The 20,143-nt window shown below is 35.4% G+C and overlaps 2 protein-coding genes across 2 annotated transcripts; both read right to left on the bottom strand.

Moving 5' to 3' along the window:
• Positions 1-65: 65 nt before the first annotated feature.
• On the bottom strand, positions 66-3,983 carry LOC131602759 (G-type lectin S-receptor-like serine/threonine-protein kinase RKS1). The gene is made up of 7 exons (XM_058874947.1): positions 2,605-3,983; positions 2,330-2,461; positions 2,046-2,230; positions 1,552-1,762; positions 1,138-1,375; positions 882-1,032; positions 66-788 (listed from the first exon to the last, which is right to left on the bottom strand). Exons 1-7 carry the CDS (start codon positions 3,923-3,925, stop codon positions 483-485), a joined length of 2,544 nt encoding a protein of 847 aa, XP_058730930.1. The 5' UTR covers positions 3,926-3,983; the 3' UTR covers positions 66-482.
• Positions 3,984-14,312: 10,329 nt separating this feature from the next.
• On the bottom strand, positions 14,313-16,448 carry LOC131605582 (uncharacterized). Its single transcript, XM_058877925.1, has 5 exons — positions 15,838-16,448; positions 15,627-15,747; positions 15,221-15,511; positions 15,042-15,143; positions 14,313-14,825 (listed from the first exon to the last, which is right to left on the bottom strand). The coding sequence occupies exons 1-5, from the start codon at positions 16,446-16,448 to the stop codon at positions 14,313-14,315; spliced, it is 1,638 nt and encodes a 545-aa protein (XP_058733908.1).
• Positions 16,449-20,143: the final 3,695 nt, after the last annotated feature.

The following is a 20,143-nucleotide window of genomic DNA, read 5'->3' on the forward strand; positions in this document are numbered from 1 at the left end:
AAAGGGGTTTTTCTGCCATTGAAAATCTTAAGAGTTTATAGAATATATAGTAACAAAATAAAATGTTTCAACACAATTATCCATTTGAATTCTCAAAGATAAAAAGAAAGTAACAGTAATTCATACTACTATAACAACAGGATTTTACATTTTCCGTGCAATTATATACTTACAATAATGACTTTAATTTACATAAAGGAGTGGACTTCAGTAAATACAAGTGTGGAGCTGTGTTAGTGCCACGTTGGTTTACATTAAATAAAGACAATATAACTGTGGAGGCACAATACACAACAGCTTTAGATTTGGGATCAAGACATGGTCACTCATTTTTATGGTTTCTCACTCATCTCGTACAAGTAAAATGCTGGTTTTAACTATACCTCCTTGTAAGAATCTAGATTGAGAGTATTATGGCGTACCTTATTGCAGTTTAGTTTACAAGTATACTGCACACTAGCATCATACAATAAGCATGGCCTTCAGCGAGCTTCCATCATAGTCATACTTACATCATTTACTGAGTAAATTCCTCCACTGGTTGATGGATTTGAACTCTCATAGTTACTTTTCTTGAAAATAAATGCTGGTTGTTTTGGAGTAGGAAGAGTTGAGTCATTTCCCAGCATAGATACAACAGTTGACATAGATGGTCTGTCAACAGCATAATCTTGTACACACAAAAGCCCAATTTGGATGCATCTTTGGACTTCAAGCTCAGAGAACGAATCTCCTAATGACCGATCAACAATCTCCATGTCTTTGTCTTCTCTCCATAGGTCCCATATCTGCATCAATTATTGAACTTACTAGATTAATCAAACTATATATTAAAAGAAGAGTTATAATTATTTGGAGTATAGTTTCTAAGAACTACTAACGTGTCCAACTAAATTTGTGGATTCATTGTCTTCATATAGCCCAGTGTTCTTCTTTCCTGTAATAATCTCTAGCAGTAAAACTCCAAAGCTATATACATCAGACTTCACTGAAAACTGTCCTTCCATGGCATATTCTGGAGACATGTAACCACTGTAAAAACAAAATATAGATAAATGAGATCACTAAAACTTCGATAGAAGTTTATGTAATAATGTAACATAATACAAGGAATTGAATGTTTCAATGAATACATACTAGGTTCCAACGACACGATTTGTAACGGCTTCAATTTGATCTCCACCAAACATTCTCGCCATACCAAAATCTGCTATTTTTGGGTTCAATGCAGAATCCAACAAGACATTGCTGGCCTTTAGGTCTCTATGAATTATTCTTAATCGCGAGTCATGGTGAAGATATAAGATCCCTCTAGCAACACCACAAATAATATCAAACCGCTTTCTCCACTCTAGTTCTGAGCTTTTAGATTTATCTAGATAAACAATTCATGGTTTAGTGAATGAATTAAGTAAGTTATGTCAATTATTTTATAACTTTGATGTATGAAAATATCAACATAAATAAATGGCTAGGAAATGACATTGCTATATATGAAAAAGTGAGAGCTTATGCACTAATGCAACACAGGTAAAAATAAACAACACATACCAAAAATGAAAAAGTCTAAGCTTTTGTTGGGCAGATACTCATAGATTAACATCTTTTCTTCTCCTTGAATGCAGCAACCTAAGATCCTCACAAGATTTCTGTGCTGCAGTTTTGAAATCAAAACAACCTCGTTTTTAAACTCTTCTATGCCTTGTCCAGAATACTTTGACAGTCTCTTCACTGCAATCGCCATTCCATTGCTCAATACACCCTGAAACCATCAACCAAACGAAACTTCTTAAAAACTTTTCTTTTTCCTTTTTATAAAACACATTATATATATATATATATATATATATATATATATATATATATATATATATATATATATATATATATATATATATATATATATATATATATATATATATGTCTAGAGAAATACCGCGATTAGTCCAACTAGTTGTGAATCGTAAACATGTGTTTAAATTTTCCAAAATTGACAATGGTACAATAGAACGTATTAAAACCAATACTAAAAAAAAAATAGCTACCTTATAAACAGAACCAAAACCACCTTCACCAAGCTTGTTAGAAAGTGAAAAATTATCTGTTGCAGCAGCTATGGAGCTAAGATCAAAGAACGGTAAATTTGAATTGTTTGTACTATCAAATTCTTGCTGAGTAGAAGAGTCATCAAAGCTAAGACGAAACGAATACTTGGGATCCCTTTTCGACCCTGTCATCAAACAAGAAAACAAACACATTTCAGCACATCAATTGAATCAATAATCCTCCCACAATGGCCAGTTTGATAATTAAAAAGAATATTACTCACATTGTTTCCTGGACTTCACAAACCAATACACGAAAATGGTCCCCATAAACAACACCAAGCAAGAAGAAATAACTACTATTGCCACCATCCCCTTTTTGCCAAGAGAACCATATGGATGTTTTGCATACATAGCTGCATTTTACAGAAAAGGCAAAATCTCATAACAAACATCATAACCAAACAAATCAAACACATAAGCCTTTAACTTTACAATGAAATTATGTTTCAAAACATTTATACAAACATGTTGAATGCATTATTCTAAGAACTTTTACCCAATTCATGTGCATCCACTCGTAGATACAAATCTTGTCCAACTTGTGTATAAGTTCTTGTATCTTCCATATCACCATACCAAGTAACACACCCACTCTCAGATACCTCATTTTCACTCGTATACGCAACACAAGAACAATCCTCCAAACACTTCTCTCTACACTCTCTCAAACCCAAACTCTCATTCACACGTGCCTTAGAAGTATCAGGCACTTTCACACGTGCCACTTTCACAAACCCTTCCCCACTCCGACACGTGGAAACATTTCTCTTCCTCACACACCCACCCGACCCGTCTCTCAAATACCACTCCCTCGCAAACTTCGGTTCAAACCCGGGTAAACACTCACACTCAAACTTATCCGCATTATACGGGTCGCAATTCGAGTTCGACCCGCACTGTTTGAAATCATCACATTCCTCTTTCGGACCATACCAAATCTGAAACCATCTACGTTCGCTAGGCTGCCACGTCAGCCTCCTCACATGACCCGTTTCATCCAAAACCATTCTCGATAACACCCTTGGATCCTTCACACCGTATAGTATAGAAACTTCATCTTCGTTGTTGATGTAACTAACGTTGAATATGAAATTCGGAGTCATTTCGGGTACTCCGCTCCATCTTTGACCCGTCCACGACCCGACTCTCCATGTTGGAGATTTGTTTCTATACAGAAACAGTTGAGGAAAACCGGTCGGGTCAATCCAGTATGTCACGTTTCCGGTTCCTGGGTCACTCGGGGATTTCCATGATGTGAGGAACCGGTTCAGACCAGTTTTACGGTCCAATCCGAGTTTCATGAAAGGAAGCATAGTGTTAGTTGGAAAATCAAAACTCTGCCAAACAACGTTCTTTCCATTATTATGAAACAAGACCAAGTTTCCTGTATCCAAAAGGTTAGCTGAAGAGTCAGCAAATGAGGTGGAACTAGAAGTTGAAAAATTGGAAGACCAAATGGGTTTAAGGTTTTTGTTTTTGTTAAGGTCGTGGAGTACGAGGTTTCCATTGTTGATGGAGAGAACACCGGAAGTGTCACTGAGAGGAGTGTCTCTGTTTGCAACCCAAACAACGGTTTGTTCAGAAATTCTGTTGTACCATATACCAAGGTATCGGGTTTTGGAATCTGGCTTCAGGCTGAAGAAACCTAGTACGAATGTTCCTTGAGGGTTGGAGACCAAAACGTCGCCGTCTTTGATTGTTTGGTTTCGCGTTATGGTGTCAAGTGAGTAGCAAGAAGGGTGAAAAAGCATCAACAGAAGAAGAAATGGAATGAGTAGAAGCTCTTTCATGGTGTCGGTTTGAGAATAAAAAAACATAGAGCTGAACGTGTTTGATTCTGTTACGTAATCATTTATGATGATGAGTTGTTTGTGATTTTTCATGTGTGTGTAAAGGAGTGTGATTTAGACGCATAACTAAAAATTGAATAATTGGTACTTGGTAGTTGGTTGGTATTAAATTCGTAGGGTATTTATGTGGTAGTGGAGAGAGGCGCAATGGCGCATAGTTTGGGGAATCTGTTTATGAAAAAGATTTCATTTGACTTAGTCTTTTCATGGACAGTTCGTGTGTGTTGTACGAATTAGAACTATCGATCACTTTGTCAATGACTGTCAATACATGTCAGGAACAAAAGGTTAATGTTCTCTTCAAAACAAGCTACTGCATCTGTCATATCAGTAGGAAGTAGTAGCCTAAGCTGGAATTGGCTTCAGTGACTTTGATATTGTGTAAAGATTCTGCTAGAGTGGCAAACGGGCATGTCTTCCCTGTTTAAGTCCGCACCTCAAAAATCTGCAAAAAAAATTGGACGGAACAGGACGGTCATAGTTGAGGATGCGAGCCTAAAATCTTGGTCCGCCCAAAATTTATGTTAATTTCAGTGTCCGCAAAAGCCTGCATAAAAAATCGAGCGGAGCGGAACGGTCACACTAGAGGGTGAGGGCCTAAAACTTTGGTCCGCCCCATACAAAAGTGCGGGCAAAACGAACATATCCAACGGACCGGACCCGTTTTGTCACCCTAAGTATAACCATGAATACAAGTAAATTACTCTTGGTTCAATTAATTTAATTATTTCTCATTTGATTCCATAGAAGGATTTTTTTTAATCTAATGACAAAAAATAACTTGTGTAAGTTGCAAGGTTTGTTTCTCACAACATAGAACTAACTGGCCAATAACATAACATATGGCAAACCACCAAATCAGTCATTGACTTTGTAAGTCTTTAAGATTATGATTTTTTTTAATTCAAACTCAGTCAAATTATTAACCCTTCATAGTAATATTAAAGACTAACATGTCCAACATACATTTGACAAAATAGAATGTTGCATGTGATGACAAGTAGCAAGATGTATGGTGTACACATGGTGTAATGCATGAATAACACTTGTTATGGTGCATGCTTTGCAAAGAAGTGAAACAACACTTGTTATGGTGTATGTTTTGCAAAGGACACTTGGTGTTTTGCATGGAAGGTAAAAGAAAAGTGTCTTCATGTATGTAAGGCACTTTTAGCTTGCTTCTCCTATTAATAGGACCATAAGAAAAGCATTCGATTCACAATCTCGAGAGAAGAACAACAAGAAGCAAGAGAGAAATAGAGTCTTGCTCAAGAGAGAAAATTGTTCCTTATAGAGTTTCCTTGTGAGAGAAATGGTGAGCCAATTTGTAAGAGTGTTCATTACAAATTGAGAGATACATAATAGTGAGGTCCACCTAAGGGTGAAGTGGAAGTTTAAGAGGCCTAAGGTCCCATGGTTTTTCCCTTTCTCACATTGAGAAGGTTTTCCACGCTAAAATTTTTTGTGTCTTTAAACTTAAATTTACGTTTCCGCTAGTGCCTATTTTGAGTTCACAGAGAAGGAAAATTATGGAGGTCATGTCCCAATAATGGTATCAGAGCAGTGTCTAAGCTCTGAGATACTACAGTGTTATACTCCTAAGAAAGTTCTTAGTATGCTATTTGGTTGCAACATTGTTTGATCTTCCGCATCAGAAAGGAACTATTATAGTTTGTATTAAATTGTAGTATTACGAAAATGTGTCTTGTGTACGATATTATTAACAAAATCTCCTAGTTGAAGGAACTATTTTTCCGTGTTCTTAAGATGAAGAGTTCTACTAGTCATGATGGAGATATGTTCAAGTGAACCGCTGATAATTATACCTATTAGAAGTCGATGATGGAAGACCATCTATATTGTAAAGATTTGCATGAGCCAATCTCCCAAAAGGATAAGCCAAAGGGGAAGGAATAAAAAGAGTGGGAGCTCCAAAATCGGAAGGTAGTTGCCATGATCAAAAAATAAATAAATATGAGTTTATTCGAGCATGTGTCAACTTATACCAAAGCGTATAAGTTGTGGACCAAACTTGAATCCTCGATTCAAAAGAAGACACCGAGAAACAAAGCCCACCTTGTCATACGACTGGTGAAATTGGAGTACTCAGACGGTCAAAACATGATCGAGCATTTAAATACCTTCAAAGGTATTGTGAATCAACTGATGAAAGATGACATGAAGATAAATGAAGATTTGAAAACTTTTCTACTCCTAGGTTCTCTACCTGAGATTTGGGACACTCTATTCGTCACTCTTAGTAACTCTACTCCAGACAGAAAACTTGTCATGGTTTCTGTTACAGATTCCTTGCAAAATGAATAGTCAAGATGGAGGGAAAGAGGCTTCATCAACCAGTTTGAGGCCAACATTATTGATAACGGAGGAATGAGTAAGAATCGTGAAAGAGGAGGTCGTGGGAGATCACAAGCTAGATCCAAGTCTCGCACATCACTAAGTTGTTATTATTGTGGCAAACCATGCTACAAAAGACCTAAGTGCATATTCTTGAAGAGAGATCAACATACAGGAACAGTCCATCCAGATTTGATAAACCCAAAGAAGAATAAGGAAGATGGAACCACTACTGCAGTAGCCTCGAACCACGAGAATATTTTCCTTATTGGAGATGACAATTATCTAAATGTTGTATTTGATGACTGCACTTGAATATTTGACACAGGAGCATCGTTTCATGCTACACCTCATGAAGAATTATTCTCATCATACCAAAGAGGAGATTTTAGAATGATGAAGATGGAAAATCATGTCACAAGCAAGATTGTTGGTATTGGTGAAGTGACTCTGATCATAGGGAATGGCAATAAACTCATGTTGAAAGAAGTAATACATGTACCAGAAATGTGTCTAAACATTATCTCGGTAGGAAAGTTAGATGATTTGGGGATAATAAATGATATTTAGTTGATGATATAAGATTTTGTCTACTATGTTTAGTTGATGCCTACAACCACAGTTTTGTTTGTGGCGTCTTGGAGAAAGAGATTTTTCTAGCATTTGGTTTATCTAAGGAGGAGGTTGAGGAGATGAAGTATCATGCGACCAGGACACACAAAATGTAAGATATTTTATTAGGATCCTCTAAGGTCAGTGATTTGAGGTATGATTTAGAATATGTTATGACCATTTTCCATTTGCTCAATGTGACAAATCTAGCCAGTAATCGTTCTAGTTTAATACTTCACCACACCATTAGATCCTAAATCGGTAGTTCGTCATTGACCTTCACAACTAGAATGTCGTTCTAAGGTTGATTATTGGTTGTAGTGATAGAGTACATGTCGCCATGTCGACTTGGATGACATTGCATAGAATTATCTTCTTTTTATGTAAAAGAAATCTTTGACACCTGACTAATACACCATTTATCTGAATTGGATTATCGAACTAAATCACAATGGGTAACTCCTAGAAATCACGAGCAAGCTAGTTTACACAAGGCCAACCTTGGGCCATAGCAACCAGTCTCATAGCTCAGGGTCCCAATCATTTAGCCTGCTTTATATGTGTGCATAATTATTTCATATTTATTAACCTTTAATATAAACTATAGATAATATTTATTCTTTATAGTTAAGTATTTAAATAACTATTATAAAATTAAATTATTTATTACTAAATTTTTATGATAATATATAAGATAGTTATAAGTGGTTTTTTATTAAAAAAATTATTAAAAATGAGCGATATTAGCATTATTTTAATTAAGTCTTTCGATTATATGATTAATAAATTAAATTAATAAATTTATTTATTTTTAAATAATTTAACTTAGGTTAGTCTAACATAACATAATATTTATAAAGTTTCATAATTCTTTCAATTAGTTCTACTTTTTTTCATGCTACTAAATCAATTATAATTAAATGTTCAGGCGTATATCATAGTATCTTAAAACAACGTCGCCCCCATAACACAAAATTTTAAACTTTGAAATAAAAATGCAATTGTGTTTTTTAGAGAACATAAAAGATAAATAAAATCAGAGATGCCACAAATAGAAGAAGATTAGGGATATAATAAAATAATTCAATTCAAACAGAATATCCATCCAAATTTTTAGTTCAATAAAATACAACTTTTTTACTAGACATCAATTTTTTAAATACGGCCTTTAAATTATTTGGTACCATGCTAATCTAACACAACATTGATAAGGTTTAAATCAATTCTGATAAAATTTTGAGCCTCATATTAGTGTCTCAAAACAACTTCACCACAGAACACCCAAAAAAAACTACAAAATAAATTAAAAGTAAAAAAACACATTTATCATCATAAAAGAGGAAACATGCATAATAATAAAACAGAATTAAATAAGCAAATACAAAATCCAGTCGCCATCTCTGCTGACAACCATCGCCTTTCTCTTTAAGTCTGACACAATCATTTTCTCCTCTTCTTTCTCTTAAACTAAAGGAAAAAACAAAATCCAGAAAAAGAAAATTAAAATTCAAGATTGATTACTCCGTTTTTTATTAGGAATCCATTTTTATTAATTGACATGAGCCTTTAGAAAATTAAGATCGGCCTTGAGTGTACATCTTAGATTAGTTGTCACCGTAGTGTACATGCAATTACATAATTACTCTAACATTCAAGTTAGTAAAAAATATGAAATAAAAGATATTGAAATAAGATGTATACTTTTTTGGGCGACTAAGCAGTTGTATATAGGGTAATTTTTAATCCGGGTGAGTCCGGATATTAAGTCTCCCGAGAGGTGGACCAAAACTATAATCGAGTAAACTGAGACCGTACCATAAAAGGTATCGACAGTTTTTTGGACCGAAATTGGTCCAGTATATTCTGATAAAACATAATATAGTTGACTGTTTCATTGGAACCGAGACTGGACCGATACTTTTTTGGGTGCGTACCTGGACCACCCGAAATAGAAAAAAATTGAATTTTTAGAATTTGAAATAAACAATGATAAGGATTAATGAAGAACAAACAAAAACTTCCAGAATTTCCAGAATCTCAAAAAAATCGTAAGGATTCACATAACATAGTTGTCGATTCTAAAAAAAAATGTTTAAACATAAGTTATGAAACTTAAATTTTCAAAAAAGTACAAAAGGAGATTACATTTTTGAATGATGCCTCAGAATAAACTCATCATTTGAAATGAAAAATACAAATATTCAAGTTGCAGTTGTCGAAGAAGCGACACTCGGGTCTTCACCAAAATGATATTTAAAAGGTTCATCTTGTGGTTCTTCAAGCTACAAAGTAACGGCATAAAGTTAGAAAACATATTAAGCATATACATATTAAGTAAAATAAGACATTCAGCAAAAGCTACTTACAACACTAACAATGCAACCTTTCTTAATCCCATACTTCTCATTCACCCAATCACTCTCACAAACTACCATTTCAATTATCTTAGTTTTCATAGATGATCATTTCAGATCAATAACCATTTTTCCAGCACTAAAAGTTGCTTTTGAAGCAACGGTAGTAATTGGAACAGTTAAGATATCCTTTGTCAATTTACTAAGAACATGATACTTTGCTTCATTCCCCATCCACCATGTTAAAACACCAAACTTAGCTTTAAGGGGAACTTTCAATGGAGGCTCAAGATATAATTCAATATCATATTTTGAATTACTATTACCCTTAACTGTTTCTAAAAACCTCTCAAAATTCCTCCTTCACAATCCAAAACTGGATCCTACTTCTGGAGTTCAGATACATGTTCATCATAATCATTGGTTCCATAGGTATCTTGTTACAATTGGAAGAGGGAATTTAAGTTGGTTGACAACTTTTGTTGATAGGAAGTTTCTTAAGTAGGACTTGGATACAACAACGGATATACCCATTTGATGAAGATCATCTTATGCCTACTTGATCAAGTAGAGTATAAGGCAGCATAATTCATAAGGCAACATGATTTGGCCTCAGAAGTTAATATCATCATAGGCACATAATTCGCAAGGTAACAAAATTGGCCTCAGTTTTTGAATTCATCATAGGCACATAATTCACAAAGAAACATAATTGAATCATAGGCACAGAATTTACAAGGCAACATAATTGAAGCATAGGCACAATTGAATCACAACTCATAAGTCATAAGGCAACAAAAATCATCATAGGTACAACATGAATCACAAGACAGCACATCAACCAGATCAAAAAGAATTGGCCTCAAACATATTTAATATCAAACATAAATCATCATAGGCATAACATGAAGCACAAGGCAGCATATCAAACAGAATTGACCTCGGGCATAATTCATATCAAACAGAAATCATCATAGGAAAAATTGAATCACAAGGCAACATATCAAGCAGATCAAACAAAATTAGCCTCAGACATATTTAATATCAAACATAAATCATCATAGGCACAACATGAATCACAAGGCAACATATCAAGCAGATCAAACAGAATTGTCCTCAAACATATTTAATATCAAACATAAATCATCATAGGCACAACATGAATCACATGGCAACTTATCAAGCGGGTCAAACATAACTGGACTCAGACATAATTCATATCAAACAGAAATCATCATAGGAAAAATTGAATCACAAGGCAACATATCAAGCAAGTCAAACAGAATTGGACTCATACATATTTAATATCAAACAAAAATCATCATAGGCACATCATGAATCACAAGGCAGCATATCAAGCAGATCAAACCGAATTAGCCTCAGACATAATTCATATCAAACAGAAATCATCATAGAAAAAATTGAATCACAAGGCAACATATCAAGCAGAAAACTAGCTACCTAAGGTACAATTCAATGGAAACTTAATTATCTATCTACTTATATATACCTTGGATCTAGAATTACACCAATAGAAATCAATGTATTAAACTCTGACTAATACTTGTCATATTTCAACTTCATTTCATTAGCAGTCACTTGTAGATGAGGGTTATTTGAGATGCTTGAAGGTTTATCAAGTAGAACCTTCACCATGTAAAGCTCAGTCAAGAAAAATTAGCAGTAAGGTAAAAGAAGCCACTTATAATTGATGTAACATCAGCAAAAACCTCTCAAAAACTGCAAATATCATGAACATCTTCCCAATCATTTGTCTCGGGCAAAAGTTGAGAAATGCACCATTTCCCCAGCATATCTAAGCCATACTTTTTGTAGTGGTATGCAGTGGACAAAATCAACCAAGTTGAGTTCCACCTTGTCTTAGTATCCAACACTTGCATTCTGCCTTCAAGTTGCAACGCATCAACAATTTTTTTTGAATATTTTGCATCTAGTTTCAAAATTCAACAAGTATTTCACACCATTTCTAATATTATCAACAACCACCTTAATCATATCAAAATCATCCTAAACCAACAAATTTAAGATGTGTGCACAACACCTCACATGAAACAGTTTACCATCTAATGGTAAATTTCTCCTACTAGAACAATCTCTCTTTAATCTAGCAATGCAGTTATCATTGGCACTAGCATTATCTACTGAAATTGAAACAACCTTATCCCTTATGCCCCAATCATCCATCACCTTAATCATCTCCGTACGCAGAACCTCCCCAGAATATGGTGGTGGCACATTATTAAAAGATAAAACTCTTTTGTGAAGCTTCCATTTTGAATCAATAAAATGACCAGTCATAGTCATGTAACCTATTTTTTGTTCACCAGAACACAACATGTCAGTTGTAAGACTGATCCTGCTAATCAAAGACATAAACTTTTTCATATTAACTCTCTCAGCCTCATAAAATGTCTCTCAATCAAGTATAACCTGTTGCCTAGTAATCTTTTTGTACCATGGATAAATCTCTTAGAAACTCATTAAAGATAACACCTTCCATAACAGAAAAAGAAAATTTATGACATAGAACCATATGTGTTGCAACTTCTCTAACCCTAGCTTGATTATATGTCCAAGTTGTCAAACTAGGAGTACTATCACTACCACCTATATTTAACCTAGATTGTGTAACCTCTTTGTTTTTATTACCTTTCAACCTCAACTTTCTCTGAGTACGAGCTTCTAAATGTTTCTTACCATTAGAAGTACTTTTGCACTTCACATCATAAGTGTAAAGCTTACCACACCATTTACACTTCCACTTCTTAATACCATTAGGTTGTTCAATAAGTAGCATTTCAGTATGAACAACATATTATTTGGGACGAGGAGCTTTACCAAAGGCATTTCTCTGACTCTAAGAACTATGATTTTGGTCACCTGGAGGGGTTGACCCATCAGTAGTAGTAGTAGTAGTATTTTGAGCAGTAGTAGTATTTTAAGTAGTGTTCTTAGTTGGAACTGGAAGCTCTAAATCAATGATCTCACCAATCTCTATATTTCCATCCATTGTCTCCTCTTCCCCAATCCCATCAAGCAACATATTAATATCAATAAGATCATCCATGGTTGGAGTCAATGGGGAATATTGAAAAGACATGGAAGAAAATACAATATTAATTAAACAATAATGTAATACGAAATAAAACTCAACAACAGGAGACAAACAATTATTATTAAAAAAACCCCAATTCAAAACCCTAGTTGAACCCTTATTAAGAACAAAACTCAACAACAAAACACAACCTCTTTATTATTATTATTATTAATCAAATGTCATAACTCAAAACTCAGTTCAAAATTAAAATATGCATGTACAAACTCACAACAATCAAAACATATTTAGGTCAAAACTTAGAAGTGTAGATAAAAGAACATTTTAAGTCAAAATCGAAACATGTTAGGTCAAAATTAAAACAGGCATGTAAAGAACGATTCAAGAACTCAAAGATGCAAACATGGTAAAGAATAGTATAACAAAAAAAAGAATGGTTGAATGCATTACAAGATTTTGACTTGAACGATTCACTTTAACAGATAATATCACACAGAATATCACACTAAAGATTCAAGAACAGATAATATCATTATATCACACTCAACATTCTAAAGTTTTTGGCTTGACCGGAAAGAGATAGGGGAAGAGGAGGTTATCGGAGGCAGAGATAGAGTAGAGTGACTTGGAGAGTGACTGAAGAGGGGGGAGAAAGTTTAGAAATAAAATAAAAATAGTATAATTTATACAAATAATTGTGTTTACTTATTGGATACTTGAGTCGATTCTTGTTTCGAATAACAGATTAAAAATTTATTCATTCTTGAACCATACCATGTTTCGGTCAGTTCAATGGTCCAGTTCTGTTAAGCCGGTTCTTTGGTGGATCTTGAGCATTCAAGTTCAGCTTAAAATATTTATATTGATGTAATTAATCAATTGATATTATAAATAAGAATATAAAAATACCAAAATATAAATTTTATCTTGCTATTATAAAGAAAATTATTCGGAAAAAATGAGTCAATTTTTTTAATGAGAAGTGTTTTAAATCAGGAAGTATAAAGTATATATATAGAACACTATACTTTCGCAACAAATTTTATTTATATTCAAAAGGTCCGTGTCTAGAATATTATGTTGTCTTTTCATCTAGATTTTATGACTTTGCAATGAGAACTTAGTCTTAGTTTAATCAACGCCTTCATGTAAAAATAAGCCTACTATAACCATTTATTTATAAAGAGGTTGAATAGACAAATATCATTATTGTTAAATTAAATATTTTATTTTGAGTTTACATTTATAAATCTTATTAAATCTAAAATCTTATAGTGTTTATCACTACAAAAAATATGCTCTGCAGCGACGTGGGAAACACGTCGCAACATGAAATATCACGTGGCAACAAAAAAGTAGCGACGTGGGCCACTACGTCGCAGGAGACAAAGTGGCAACTTGTAGCGACGTGGAGACCACGTCAGAAAGTAGCGACGTGCCTCCCACGTCGCAACAAGGAAACATGGGGAACATCCATCTGCACACACAACAGGCGTGGCAGGTGTGGGACAGTGTGTTTGCTGACCAATGTAGCGACGTGATTACCACATCGCTACATTAAATGCTTTTTTTTTTTAAAATTTATTCACCCTAGATTTGTTTTGTTTTATATATTTTTTATAATTAATTAATATATAATAAAATATATATAATAAAATATATATAATAAAATATATATAATAAAATATATATAATAAAATTTATATAATAAAATTTATATAATAAAATTTATAAAATAAAATTTATATAATAAAACCTATAAAATAAAATTTATATATTAAAATCTATAAAAACTAATTTATATAATAAATTTGTATAAAATAAATTCATATAATAAACATTATATAATAAATTCAATTAATTAAAACTAAAAATTTAAAACTAATACTGTTATGAATTAAAATGTAGAATATTTTACATAAAAATAAATTAAAAATAAATAAAATACAAAATGTTTTCAAGACGCATCATCCGGAAAATAATTATCCGGATTAAAATCATCAGCCACCCCGTCATCCTCCGGCTCTTGAGGAGGAGCATTACTGTAATTTCCACCTCCTTGCATAAACCGTCTCATCTGCTCCTCCATCTCAGCTTGCTTCTTCATAATGCCCTCCATCTGTCGCGCATGCTGCTCCTCCATATCAGCCTGCTTCTTCCGCATCATCTCGATCTGGGCCTCACTTTCGCGTCTCGCCAATTGCCTTACTAATTCAGTTTGTTCCTGTGTCAGATTTGGTTGACGCGATCCACCCTCTCCATCCTGAAGTCTTTGAAACAGATTGCGGTCACCACGTCTATAGCTGGCCGCCAAATTTCCAGCACCAAAAAAGCAACCATTAGGTCCTTTTTCTTTAATAACCTCACACCAGATATAGTGATCAACATCCGCATTTAGCGGCTCCCCCTCTGCTGGCATGAATTGAGGATTATTTTCCAGAAAAATGGCAAGTCGCCTATCATAATCTTCCTGCACAGATATTCAATAAAAAATGTAAGTTAAATATTTAAATGCATATTTAATTAGTCAATTAAAATATATTAAAAAGTTGCCACGTGATTTTCACGCCACAACTTATGATTTGCCACATGATTTTAATGTGGCAATTTATCAATTGCCACATGAAATTCACGTCACAAATTTTGTATTAATTTAAAAAAAATAAACAACGTAAATTTCACTTACAAGATACAACTTCGTGCGCTCGTCGACAAAACCTCCCGATCTCCTTGTCCGGGTCCTCGAAATCAGCTCAGGCATCAATGGTTTTCTCCCCAACTCCTTAGCCTAAATAATATAATTAAAAAGAATTAGTAAAATATATTATGAATAAAGATGTAACTTAAAAAATTTAAAATTTTTACCAATCGTCGGGCATGCTCGGCGGTGCTAATACTTCCAACTGTGTTGACACAACCGCCCTTTTCAGATGCCCTCATCTTCTTAAAAGTTTCTGATTTAGCCCGGAATTCTGGACTCCTCCAATATGTAACAAGATCATGAAAAACCTCCTCGCCTATCCAGTTAGGACGGATGCCATGAAGCTCATGATTCTCCCTTACTCTCCGCAGCATATCAGACATTCTTTTAGAGCATCTGGTGTTGAAAACTTTCTGAACACTTTTTTCACTCAAAGGATCCCACACACATTTCTCCTGCAATAATGTATGACATTAAAATAAAATGTTAAGTAATTATAATGAGAATTTTATTTAAATAACTATAACTAAAACAATAAATTAAATGCATAACATATATAAATAACAATACCTTAAACATTCTAAACCATTCATCTTTATTTTTGACGTCCCCATAGCTCTTAAAAGCTGATTTATACATCTGCTGAATTATATAGCTAACAACCCTAGCAGCTGTCCGACTCGGCGTAAAACTGAAACAAAAAATGAAAATGTTAGATATAAATTTATAAAAAAAATGAAAAAGTATACATACTATAAAAGTTTTTAAATAGGAAACTTACTTGCTTCCTTCGGGCTGAATCCAAAATCTGCCGTCAATCACATGAATCTCATCAGGATCATCCCTCCCACGAAGATCAGCTCCATCTATCTCATCAACTGCCTCATCAACCTCACGTGCTGGTACATGTGTGGGATGTGGGGTGCGTGAGCCTCCAACCTGTGTGGGGCGTGGACTAGGAGATCGTCCAGCCTGTGTCGGACGTGGACGGGGAGATCGTCCAGCCTGTGTGGGGCGTGGACTAGGAGATCGTCCAGCCTGTGTCGGAGGTGTACTACTGGATCCTCCCGTATGCTGAAAGGAGGAAGTCATCTGCATGGGATATGAGAAACCAGATCCTCCAGTATGCTGGAAGGATGAAGGCATGCCAGTATGGGCGAATGGAAAGCTGGGCGGGGGCACACCAGTATGTGTGAATGGAAAGCTAGGTCCTGCCGCCTGCTGGAAGGACGGGGGCACACCAGGATGCTGGAAGGATGGCGGTACCGCTGAGTACTGGAAGGATGGTGGTACCCCAGACGGGAATGTGTGGGAGGAGAGTAATGGGGTAAAAGCCTGAGTACTGGCTAAAGACATATGATCAACACTCTGAGGGCGGGAAGACACGGCCATGGGAGGCGCCTCACATACTACTATCCTCGGACGTTGGGACTTCCTACCACTATCTTTACTCTTAGGTGGCATGTTACCTATTTTATTATTCACCAACAAAGATAATAAATTCATTAAGATCAATATATATTCATTAACACATAAATAGATATTCATTAACACATAAATAGATATTCATTAACACATAAATAGTTATTCTTTAACACATAACTAGATATTACTTAACACATAATTAGATATTACATTCAATGTTTAGTTATTCTTCATCTTCGCTATCCATATCATTCTCTTCATCATTCTCTTCATCATTCTCTTCGTCATTCTCTTCGTCATTCTCTTCATCATTCTCTTCGTCATTCTCTTCATTATTGTCATCGGATTCAAACTCTTCATCATTCTCTTCATCCACATTATTTTCAACCAACAATATAGATGCATCAACTTGATGTCCCTCAACAGTTGTGTCATTCAAACTTGTAATGTCTTCAGCTGCAACCACTTCATTAATTTGATCAACATCATCAACTTGATAGGCAACATCTTCTACTTGATCTCCGTTTTCAATATGACCTTGGGGTTTTGTTTTTATTACAACACACCATCCTCTTTTACGTGTCACAAATGAAGGATAAGGTACATAATAAACTTGCCTAACAATATTTGACATTATGAAAGGATCATACTCTTTGTATTTCCGGTTCATTTGAATCTCAACAGTACCGTATGACCTGTCTATTTTGGTGCCTCTACTTGGATCATACCATTCACAATAAAACAAGACAACTTTATTTTCTGAATCCATGTAATGGTATACCAACTCGTAGATATGTTTAATAACTCCATAAAAGTCATCTTCACCACCATCTGTAACTCCTTTTACAAATACACCACTGTTTATGGTTTTTTTCCCTTCAGTCCATGCCTCAGTGTGAAACTTATATCCGTTCACGAAGTATGTGTGCCAATCATTTGCGCTTTGGATAGGGCCTTCTGCTAAGTTTCTCAAATGGAGTATTTCTGGAGTTGGTGGAAACACGGTAGACAATCTTTGCTTGAACCATAAGGGAAATTGAGCATGAATGACGCCGGATGTTGACTGTACACCGGTACTATGAAAATAGGCATTGTTAAATTCCCTACAAAATATACAGCATAAGTTAAATAAGTTTGGTATACAGACATTGTCAACAAAGGTAAAAAAACTATTGGGTAAACTTACTCAAGGTATTGTTTAACTTCAACACAGTTGATCAAGACATGGACATGTGCGGATTGCATTTCTTTCTGGGTCAACCAATGCACACTCTTCTTTCCAGAAGGTCGACCTGGAAGACCGAATACCGATAAGGTGAATTGACTCCTCTGGTTGACATTTACCGGATTCCGTATGGTTCTAGGAGTTAACATCAAGTGATTGAAATAATGACTGCAAAAATGTGATGTTTCTCGATGCAGGTAATGTGCACATATAGAACCTTCAACTCTTGCTTTATTCTTCACTGATCGCTTTGAATCACCCATGAACCTTTCAAACGGATACATCCACCTATATTGAACTGGTCCACCAAGAAAAGCTTCATATGCAAGATGCACAGGTAAATGTTCCATGGAGTCAAAGAAACCAGGCGGAAATACTTGTTCCAACTTACAAAGAATGATTGCAATGTTTTGGTCCAACTTCATGATGTCTTCCACTTTTAAAGATGACGCACAAATATCTCTAAAAAACTGACTAATTTCAGTTAGTGGATCAAGAACATGTTTGGGTAGCGAGCCAAATGCAATTGGTAACAATTGTTCCATGAAAATGTGACAATCGTGACTTTTCATTCCATGCAACTTCCCAGTGTTAGGGTCAGCACACCTTGATAAATTTGATGAATAGCCATCGGGCATTCTCAAATCTTTTAGCCATCGACAAACAGCTTTAGCTTCTTGGGAAGTCAGAGTGAAACAAGCCTTGGGTTTTAATAACTTTCCATTCGGTAGAGGCCTCAACTCCAACTCTCTTCTGTTACACCATTTTTCCATGTCTTGTCTGGCCTTTTCATTATCTTTCGTTTTGCCTTTCACATCCATCACTGTGTTAAATACATTATCAAAAAAATTCTTCTCAATATGCATAACATCTAGATTATGGCGCAACAAGTTATCCTTCCAATACGGGAGGTCCCAAAATATACTTCTTTTTGTCCAATTGTGCGTGACTCCGTATCCTTCAATTCGGCATTCTTTGCCAGTATCTGTAAATTTTGGTAGCTCACTAACTTTTTCCCATATAGCCCATGGTGACAATCGAGGAGGAGGCGCATCTTTCACTCGTACATCTTTTTTAAAGTTTGTCATGTTTCTTCTATAGGAGTGATTTCGTGGTAGGAATCTGCGGTGACAGTCAAACCACGAGCTTTTCCCACCTTTATCCAACGTGAACCCTTTGTTGTTTCCCATGCAATGCGGACAACCCATTTTGCCATGCGTACCCCAACCAGACAACATGCCATATGCTGGAAAGTCGTTGATGGTCCACATCAATGAAGCTCGCATTGTAAAGTTTTCTTTATGTGATATATCATAAGTCCATTCTCCAATCCACAATCTCTTCAAATCATCAATTAAAGGTTGTAAATACACATCAATTCCTGCTTTTGGACTCGAAGGTCCTGGAATGACGCACGTCAAAAACATGTATGGTTTTGTCATGCACATCTCAGGAGGGAGGTTGTAGGGGGTTACAATAACTGGCCAACAAGAATATGCAGTTCCCGACCCTTGGACATATGGAGTAAATCCATCAGAGCATAATCCCAACCTGACATTTCTAGGTTCTGCGGCAAAATCAGGATGCATCCGATCAAAGTGCTTCCATGCCTCGCCATCAGATGGATGCCGCATAGTGCCTGGACTTGTGTTATTTGTGTGATGCCATGTCATTTGACTTGCACTGTGCATTGAAGCAAACATTCTTTTTAACCTTGGTATTATCGGAAGATAAAACATGGACTTTACTGCTACACGGTCTTGATTAGTGTTAACGGCTCTACTTGGAACTTTATATCTTGGACTCATACAAAACTTACATTCCTCCAACAACCCATCTTGAGTACCAAACTCATTGTCGTAGAACAACATACAGCCATTAATGCAACAATCAATCTTTCTTACTCTTAAGCCCAACTTCGACACCAACTTCTTTGCTTCATAAAATGTTGTAGGCAAGTTGTCTTTCATTGCAGTTGAGTCCAACATCATCTTTACGAAGAATTCCAAACACTTATCAGGAACATTCCAATTTGCCTTGGCGGCCAACAATCTCACACACATTGATAACTTTGAGTCAGACGATCCATCAAACAACGGCGTATTCATCTCATTCAACAACTGATAAAATTTCTGCGCTTCCTCATTCGGCATCTCTTCCCCACCAAAATCTTCAGGCTCATCATAAGTCACGTTCACACCAAAAGCATCCTCAACCATGTCACCAATCAGATTAAAGTTTTCCTCATATTCCACAGGCGGCCGACTACTTGAAGCATGAGAGTTGCTAGTCTCTGGTACGTTACTAGGCATTTCTTCACCGTTAAACGTCCAAACCCAATAATTTGCTATGAAACCCCTTCTATGCAAATGAGCTGTTATTTCCTGTGGGTCACTAATTATTGGTCTACATTCACATTTAAGACAGGGACACCTAA

Source organism: Vicia villosa, linkage group LG5, assembly GCF_029867415.1.
Source record: "Vicia villosa cultivar HV-30 ecotype Madison, WI linkage group LG5, Vvil1.0, whole genome shotgun sequence".
Lineage (NCBI taxonomy): Eukaryota > Viridiplantae > Streptophyta > Magnoliopsida > Fabales > Fabaceae > Vicia > Vicia villosa.

Bases quoted from the DNA above. Each gene is read 5' to 3' on its own strand.
- LOC131602759 (XM_058874947.1), bottom strand. From the start codon at position 3,925: ATGTTTTTTTATTCTCAAACCGACACCATGAAAGAGCTTCTACTCATT. The intron at 2,462-2,604 runs GTAAAAGTTCTT...TGTAAAATGCAG, and splicing joins AGTGGATGCACATGAATTGG to CTATGTATGCAAAACATCCA. The intron at 1,033-1,137 runs GTATGTATTCAT...TTGTTTTTACAG, and splicing joins AATCGTGTCGTTGGAACCTA to TGGTTACATGTCTCCAGAAT.
- LOC131605582 (XM_058877925.1), bottom strand. From the start codon at position 16,448: ATGGCCGTGTCTTCCCGCCCTCAGAGTGTTGATCATATGTCTTTAGCC. The intron at 15,512-15,626 runs GTATTGTTATTT...ACATTATTGCAG, and splicing joins AATGGTTTAGAATGTTTAAG to GAGAAATGTGTGTGGGATCC. The intron at 15,144-15,220 runs GTAAAAATTTTA...TATATTATTTAG, and splicing joins CCGAGCATGCCCGACGATTG to GCTAAGGAGTTGGGGAGAAA.